Genomic DNA, 9,194 nt, shown 5'->3' on the forward strand with positions numbered 1-9,194 from the left:
ATTCAAACTATTTTTGCCATTCATGTGTATGGGGTTTGTCATTATAGATATCTACAATTACATTATGACTATCTATAATTCCAGTTTGAGATATCTACAACGTCATTTTGACTAGTCATAATTCAGTTGCAGATATCTACAACATCATTTTGACTAGTCATAATTCAGTTGCAGATATCTACAACGTCATTTTGACTAGTCATAATTCAGTTGCAGATATCTACAACATCATTTTGACTAGTCATAATTCAGTTGCAGATATCTACAACGTCATTTTGACTAGTCATAATTCGAATTCAAGATATCTACAACGTCATTCTGACTATCTGAAACTCAATTCAAGATATCTAGAAAAGACCATGTAGATATCTTCAATTGATGATAATTAAAGATATCTTGAACTTGAATTACGACTAGTCAAAATTAAATTGTAGATATCTCAAACTGGAATTACAGATATCCACAATTCAGTTGCAGATATCCGCAATAAGAATTACAGATATCCGCAACTACATTGGAGATATCTGTAATGACAAACCCCATACACATGAATGGCAAAAATAGTTTGAATCTTACTAGTCAAAACTGAATTACAGATATCTTTAATTAGAGTTTTGACTAGGCAAAATCTAATTACAGATATCTTGAATAAGAGTTTTGACTAGGCAAAATTATGTTGCAGATATCAGTAATGAATATCCAGTCTAGCGATTAAACGTTAAAACGGCTTGCCATATGTTTCCTATTCCATCCCATCAAAGATGCACAGTATGTCTTGTTCTGGTACATCATCATGAAGCACAGCTGGCAGTGTTTGACAGTATCTGGGTGAGCTCCACTGACTACTTGAAACAAGAGTGACGATGTTTAATAAACCCAAAGACTGGAGTGCATGTGGAGCAACTAAATTAAGATCATAAAGTGTAGTAGCCCATGTGTATTTCATGATTACTGTTCACCACTGCAACATCTGTTCATATTTATTTATTTATTTATTGCATTTTCATTTGATGCTTGACCATATTTCCTGGTAAGACTGTAATATCTTTTATAATTGAAAATCCCAATAAAACCTGCTCAAAAGATGGATGGAAAATGTTCAATATTCCTGTGGGATCACACCCCTTTGTGAAGAGCAGAAGGAGATTCTTTAGGATGGTCCTCTCTGTATCAGAGGAGAAAAATGCACGGTTTTTACTTATAAATCAGCCGTTTGTCCTTATATACCAGCAACTATTGCACTCCTTCATATCATATTCTTTAAAATGTCCACAGGGTGCACACAGAGCCTGATAAAGCTGCTTTCTCTTCTCATGTGCCCAGGTGTGGAATGAGCCTCAAAATGTTGTTGCTTTTAAGAAGCACTCCCTTCCTTGAACATTCTTTCTTTAATCTTTTAAAAACTGCCTTGAATGAAATACAGTACTGTATGTTGCTGTTTTATATAGCCTTTGACCCAGGTAGAGTGAGTATGAACGTAACTTACAGCAGAGAAGTAATGCTACTACAGCATGATAAGCATTAGACAGTCACTGCATCATCATGCCATACACAATTGTGTTGTGCTGTTTTAATGTGCAGTGTTCACTGACCTGTGTCCTCAGGCAGGGTGTTGGGTACAGCACAGTCTTTGTCTTTCGATGTGCAAAAATAAATCAATAAAAATAAAAGGAAAATAAAAATAGTATCTCAGCTGCTGTTGGTGTGTTGGTGTTTTTCTGCTCAGGTTTCAGACACCTGGCTGGAATTTCTACAGTACTATTAATCTTTAAAGTGGACAGCTGAACAGCTGATGTTATAAAGCTGGCTCCACCTTAAAACAACAGCCACAGTTGATACAATGGATTTTATTTAACCAAATGATTTTCGTTGGTACTGTTTTTTTTTTTAATTAATCATTATTATCTTTTATTTTAAAGCAGCAGCAATTTAAAGAATTCACTTAGTTCCTTTACTTATGACCGACACAAAAAAACCTTTGTTACCTTGCCTTACATTTAAAGTACAAGAACAGGGAAAAAGAGAAAAGATAAAATTCAATTCAGCTTTGGATTTTAAAGGGTCAGTTCAACCCAAAATCAAAATATATATTTTTCCTCTTACCTGTAGTGCCATTTATCACTCTAGACTGTTTTGATGTGAGTTGTCGAATGTTAGAGATATCGGCCGCAGAGTTGTCTGCCTTCTCTTGAGTATAATGGAACTAGCACCACTGAACTAGTTAATGTAACAACGCAGCTGAGGAGGACGCCATTAATGTTTACATCAAAGCCTGTCATGACCACAGGCCTCTCATCCGTGAGCAGATGCACACTTCCATCTGCGCAGTGATACAGTTGGCGAATGTATTTTGATAGAAAGAAAATAGTTCCTACATGAAACTGCTCACAACAAGGTCTGTGGATTATCTTGAGTAACCAGGTCATGATTTCTGGAAAGAGACATTGCTGTTGAGTTTTTTAAAATGTATTTTTTAGCGCCGTGAGCACCACAAGCTGAGTGCCATCTAGTTCATTTTATTTGAGAAGACAATTATCATCATCTCCAACACTCAGCAACTCACAACAAAACAATCTAGTTTGATAAATAGCACTACAGGGGAGAGGGAAAATGTGTATTTTTGATTTTGGGGGGAACTGTCCCTTTAAATGTCATTCTCAAAAGCAGACGTTCTGTTTTTTGTTAGTTTTTAGGTGTTTAATAGTCAATGTTTGCTGAATTTGGTATCTTAAAAAAAAAAAAAGTTCCTTATTACAGTAAAATCTTGGTTCTAAAATTGATCTGTGTTTAATCAGGATGTTCACCTGGGGGAAACTGTGATAATCAGTGTTCTGACTCTGGAGACAGACAAAAAGAATTTTTCAGTAGCACTGTGTTTAATTTAACCTTGACTGATTTAAATAAAATCTGCTTTTGAAATCAACATACGAAAAACATGAACATTAAACAAGGCGTAATTTAAAAAAAAAAAAGATACATGCAACACTTTATTGTCTATTACCATTGTGAGTATCAGTTATTGTCAAGTATGTTTAGTCTGTGCAAATTCCACTGCCTTCAGTCGTGTGGCCGTTAAAGTAAAGTGAAGATCAGTCAGGTTACACCCCAAGAGTTGGGAGGTTTCCTCTACAATGTCAAGAGAAACATCTTTTAAATTCCCTGATCTCTATAATACTATGATATTTCCCTTCACCTATACCAGCTTCTGTTTGATTATCTATGATCAGTATCCATTTTGCCATTTCTACAGATTCATAATCCCAACATTTAAGATGGACCAGAGGATTGCTTAATGTAAAAGAAAGTTTTTGTCTGAATCATTAGAATGGAGGTCATAACCAGTTAACCCCTATTTTTTTCCTAACAGTGTCATAAAACTGTGCCGTGAAACCACACTAATTTTTCATTGATCCTGGTGACAAGTATTGTTAGCCTGTATTGATCTGTGTTGTCCAGCTCCACTGTCGTCCAAAAACTATTCAAAACGCATCAGTAAGCCACACGTCTCACTCATGAACATGGGCAATAGTCCCCAACAAATACAGTATGTTTCAATGATTTTTAGAGTGACATTTCCAAAAACCAGCAACAATACAATGCTGTTTTAGGAATTTGAGCCTTTTAAAAAACGAAACTACATGCTTGTGACTGGATCTTATAGATTAATATCTTTAGCAGGTATATATTGGCTCAGGGGTGAGTCAAAGGGGGGAAGTTGGAAAGTATTGAGAGATAGTTAGCTTTTCTCTCTATTGGGATTTAGTGACTAGAAGGGCACTTGGAAGGTGCAGATCTTTACCAAGGCCAAATTCACGATCTGCAATGTTAACGAAAGTGAAAGATGGCTCATGTGTCCGCTCTGTGATTCCAAGTGCTCTGAAATTTAACAGGTTCTTCTCTGGCCCACCTGTCCACCTAGTTTTTCTGTAATCCTGCTGACAAACAGACAAATAAACCAACAAATAAACAAACTGAACTGAAAACATAACCTCCTTGGTGGAGTTAATTAAGAAAATGAATCATCCACGAACATCGCTGACAAACTGATGATGATTGTGAAGAGGGTAAAACTGCCTTGCTTTATTCGGAGTGCTTGTTGACAAGAAATTAACAACAAAGATTAAATTTGATGACCGCACCCAACACAAATGATTGTCACTTGGAGAAACATGCAGTCTCAGTTTGCTGAGCAGGGACGGGAACTGATGAGATTTCACTGATATCAATGCCGTTATTGATTCTGCTTATCAGTCTGATTCTTTTTAGATGCCCTTATCGATTCCTGGCCAAACAGTGTGGAAGCAGAGTACAATAAAAGAAGGCATGCATGTGTCTGAGGTGTGCAAAAGCTCCATTGTTTAATTTGGAACCGGGATTACAGGATGATCAAAAATTTTACAGACATTACACGCAGCACTGTTGTCATCTTTCTTCACAAAAAGGAAGCCACGCTTGAGGCTGTTTCTTCTTCTCCGCCATAACCTTTTATTACAAGTTTCCAGCAGCATAGAAGCAAGAGTTTGACAATATTGTTTTGCGATGCACAACTGTCATAAAATCATACCAGCATTGATAAGAGGCACTGATAAGCTCGGAGGCGAATATCAGTGAATAGGACAATTTGAAACTGGTTTTCGAGTCTCATCCCTATTGCCAAGTCCTTCATTCTTCAGTACAAAACTAGCAACACACATAGAAAATGGTTTGTACAAAGTTTTTATTTTATGAGTTTATTCTAACTAGGAAATTATCAAGTAAACACCATAGAGCAAATATAATTTCTCCATTCTAGGGATTCTCTCCTGTGTGCGTCTTCATATGAATAATTAAATGTGAGCGCCGAATGAATCTTTTCCCACAGGCAGTGCAACTATATGGCCTTTCCCCTGAATGAGTCTTCATGTGGCGCGTTAAATTAGACTGAGCACTAAATTTCATATTACATACAGTGCAAATGTAAGGTTTCTCACCGGTATGAATTATGGTGTGCTTGATGAGATCGGCCTTCTCTCTGAAACTTTTACCACAGTCAGTGCAGCTGTGAGGTTTCTCTCCCGTGTGGATTCGTATGTGGGCATTCATGTTTCCGACTTGTGTGAACCCTCTGCCACAGAAGCTACACGTGTGCGGCTTCTGTCCGGAGTGAGAGTTCATGTGAGTCTGCAGATAGGAGCGCTGGATGAAGCTTTTACCACAGACACTGCAGCTGTAGGGTTTCTCTCCCGTGTGTGTCTTCATGTGGCGGGTCAGAATGGATTTAATCCTGAAATTCTTGTTGCAGATGCTGCAGGCGTACGGTCTGTCTGCTGTCTCACCGGCTTGCTGTGGCGTCATCCTGTCTCTCAATTCATCGTCACTTACTTCACTCATCTGACAGTCACTGTTTGGCTCTGACGCACCACAGTCTTCTTTATCAGGTTCAGATTTCAACTGTTCACATGAGCTGCTGGGCAAACTGTCTCCCCTATCCTCAACCTTCTGGTTTAGATGTGGGAGCTGTCTGCCTTCTTCTTCATTCCTTTGCACGTAAATTATACTGAACATAGAGTCTTTGGTATCAGCTCCCTCCTGCTGCTTTTCACCTGTCTGAGCGGTCCACAGTGCCTCCTCCTGCTCTTCTTTAATCTGTGGAGGCTCCTGGTCATCCTCACACAGGTCAGTCTTCTTCTCACAGGGATCCTGCTCAGAGGGAGCGTCCTCTTCCTGGACAGAGAGCTGCAGGGGACCTGGACAACATCACATGGGAAAAAAGAAAATTTAGTTGTAGTTTTATGAAATATTTTGATTTGTAGATATTAAGCAGAGTACTAGACAAGACAGGTAGAACATCAAATGTGTCCAAGATTATAAATATCTTACAATTTTGCATTGTTTTGTTACTATGTGTGGTCTGCTGATGAAAAGAAGGTAACAGCAACAGTAAAAGTTTGTGAAATTAAAGGGTCTGCTTTGTGATGAAGTCTTTTCAAACAAAAGCATATAAAAACATAGGTCTAGATCAACTCACAAGTGCAATGTTTTAAAATTTGTATAGAGTTAATACATTTGCTTTGCTGCACTTGTTTGGTATTACTTTATGAACAATTCATGGTTTAATAGGTGTAAGTTTTGGGGTCATGGTTCATTGTGTTTTTAATGCCATTAGAAAGACTAGATAAAGGTGGTGCAAGTGCCTCTGTGTTTGCTCATGGCCAAGGGTGTAGGTTTTATGTCACTGCTGGGGGGGACACATATGAAAATCCTCCACAAGGAAATTTTGAGTGTCAAACGCTTAATTTCTTGGTGAATTTTTATGCAAAAATTTGTGCCTTTTCTACTTCAATTTATGGTGTAAATGGTGTAGGCTCATAAAAGTCCTCTGCCACTTTCATGTTTTTATTGAGCAAAAGCATATGGTCTAAATATTGAGGGGGCGTGTCCCCGCAGTCCTCTCCAGAATCTACACCTATGCTCGTGGCTACAAGTATGTTAGGTTTTGTGTTAATTTGTCTCTTTGCCTTGAGCTCACAAGGCATCACAGACACACGCAATCATACTGATTATAGTCACGTGTTTAACCAAATTATACACCACCATATTAGTTGCTGCCTTCTTCATACTGTAAAGATTTGTCAACATGGTGGGGGTTTAAATCCACTGTGGCCTGGATCATAATATTATTAAGTAAATCTGTAAACAAACATGCCTATTAATATCACTTACAATATAGAGAAGTAACACACACCAAGGGTTGTAATTAGGTGCTGATTACTGGCAGTAGACTTGGGAGAGGGAAAGAAGTGTTGTACACTGTGGCACAAAATGCCTTTTAATCAATCAATCTGACTTTATTTGAGCATTTTTCAAACAAACAAACAAAAACTGTAACACAAAGTGATTCATACAATTTAACACACACACACACACACACACACACACACACACACACACACACACACACACGTGAAGAATAGGCTCTGAGGAATAGAGGAAACACCAGAGGCAGGATAACGCCGAACAGAAAGGTAAAAATATATTCAGAAAAAAAGATAAAATGATAAATAAAAACTCAGAGTAAATAAGATAGTAGATAAGAAGTAAATTAAAATATAAGAGCACAAAGCAGAATAATAACTAAATATGTTAACAATAATAAAATGATGTACCAACTAGTCTAACAGTAAAACAGAACAAAATGTGTAAGTAAATAATAAGAAATAGAGAAATCAATGAATAAAATTCTCTTTAATTTAGATGACATTTTGGCCCTAAGGCCTTCTTCAAGTTCAACAGTATCACTTACCACCATTAATTATAAATGACCAATATAGAAATATAGACAAAATATTATGTAGGCTACGACTAATCATATTTTGGGTATGCACTAACACACATGCCTCAAATAAACTGTTCCCACTGGCTTTAGCCTGCCCTTTAAACTCCATCCTTTTCCCTCTCAACCTGTTTGACACAGTAGAGGTGGAGGTGAGGTAGAAAATGGGATCCACACCCTGCTGCCTATATTCCCCACCAGTGTGCATTTTGCCAGGAACAGCCATTTTGCGTCCCCCTCCTCCCTTCAGGGATGCAAAATGGCGCTACTCGCTGTCTCCTATGTATTTAGGGAGTGGTCCAGCTGACTCAAGGTTTCAGCACATCTTAATAAACGTCAGTGTGATTAAACCAGGAGTAAAGAGCCTCAGTGTCACCGCTGTCTAACGTTACAGACTGGAGTTAACCTGCCGTTAACCGTTACCTCACCTCTCCACCCGGTCAGCCTCCTCCGCTGCTGGTCCACCTCCTGCTGTGACCGTAAAACTATCTCCTCGTAGTCTTTAAGAGTTGTTTCAAAGAGGCTGAATATTTCCTCGGCGGCGGCTTTCAGTCGCTCATTCACCAAAGCTTTTAGTTTCTCTGTTTTGAACATTTCCGCGGCTGACAGGGAGATCTCCGCTCTGTTCCTGACGGGCTGACACGAGACTGGCTGCTCACTGAGTTACCAGATATCGCGAGAGAAACAAGCAAATGATTCCCTAAATATAGACACACCCTCTAATGTCTTGGGAATAAAACGGGTTTATATACAGTCTATGGTTTTAAACCTTAAATACCCTATGACGTTAATTAATCAATCAATCTTTTATCAATATATTATAATAAATCATGTCATATTAAAGAAGCCAGGGTGAATCTGATTTTTGTGACGACTATCTGGACCTGTGTTCATGTGTTCCACTGCCCCAAACACAATCTAAATATTTATAGGGCGACTGCCTTGGACCAAAATGTTTTTATTTTATTTTTAGATCCTACATTAATCGAGTGTATATGTGTAACGTAACACATGAGAAATATGACATAAAAATATTTCTATTATAACAGAAAAATCAACTGGAAGAAGGAGTTTATTGTGCTCTTCATAAAACATCAAAAGCATCTAGACAGGGTGCATAAAAATAAAAAATAAAATAAAATTATAAAAGGACATTTAAATGCAATTCAGTAAAGGTCAAAAGAATAGAAAACAAAAGGTTAAAATATACTAAGGCAGGCATAACATACAAGAATAAAAGTTACAGTGCAGTTAAAATCACTAAAATAATTTGAATAATAAAAATTACAGTGTAGGAGATGAATAAATATTTGATGTGATAAAAAGCAGTGGCAAACAGAGAAGTCTTCAACCTTGATTTAAAAGAAGTGAGAGTTGGTGCCGACCTGCAGTTTTCATAGAGTTTGTTCCAGATGTATGGTGGATAAAAACTCTGCTTCTCTATGTTTAGTCTTGACTCTGGGGACACAAAGCAGACCTGTCCCAGATAAGAGGTCTGGATGGTTCATGGACTCCTGAGACCTGAACTTTTGTTTGATTCACATTTTTTATTTCTCCTACCTATTTGGGATTAGTAGGACCTGATAAGTATAAAAAACTAAACATTTTCAATGATAATAGTATAAGTAATAAGTCCCAATGTCCTCAAATGTGACGATAACAAAGTTATTGTATTGAAATGAACAGTTTTAGACTTGAACAGTGACCCCTAACCCATAGAGTCAGAAAATATTGCATTGTTTTCAGTTTAGTCGTTGCAAATAATGTCCGGGCATTGAAATAAACTGTTTTATACTTTACACACTTGTGACTAGAAATAAACCCAATGTCCTTGTGAGAGGACATCATTTTATTTCCAAAAAGTACTTACTGTTAAAAGACA

General features: G+C 37.6%; 1 protein-coding gene across 1 annotated transcript; it reads right to left on the minus strand.

Annotated features, from left to right (window-relative positions):
- Positions 1 to 4,465: 4,465 nt before the first annotated feature.
- LOC117255132 (uncharacterized) lies at positions 4,466 to 7,967 on the minus strand. Its single transcript, XM_033623750.2, has 2 exons — positions 7,741 to 7,967; positions 4,466 to 5,726 (listed from the first exon to the last, which is right to left on the minus strand). The coding sequence occupies exons 1-2, from the start codon at positions 7,904 to 7,906 to the stop codon at positions 4,789 to 4,791; spliced, it is 1,104 nt and encodes a 367-aa protein (XP_033479641.1). The 5' UTR covers positions 7,907 to 7,967; the 3' UTR covers positions 4,466 to 4,788.
- Positions 7,968 to 9,194: the final 1,227 nt, after the last annotated feature.

The sequence above is a fragment of the Epinephelus lanceolatus genome, chromosome 2 (genome assembly GCF_041903045.1).
Source record: "Epinephelus lanceolatus isolate andai-2023 chromosome 2, ASM4190304v1, whole genome shotgun sequence".
Classification (NCBI taxonomy): Eukaryota; Metazoa; Chordata; class Actinopteri; order Perciformes; family Serranidae; genus Epinephelus; species Epinephelus lanceolatus.

Excerpts from the sequence above, each read along its gene's own strand:
- LOC117255132 (XM_033623750.2), bottom strand. The coding sequence starts at position 7,906 with ATGTTCAAAACAGAGAAACTAAAAGCTTTGGTGAATGAGCGACTGAAA. Across the intron at positions 5,727-7,740 it reads GAGGCTGACCGGGTGGAGAG|GTCCCCTGCAGCTCTCTGTC; the intron begins GTGAGGTAACGG and ends GATGTTGTCCAG.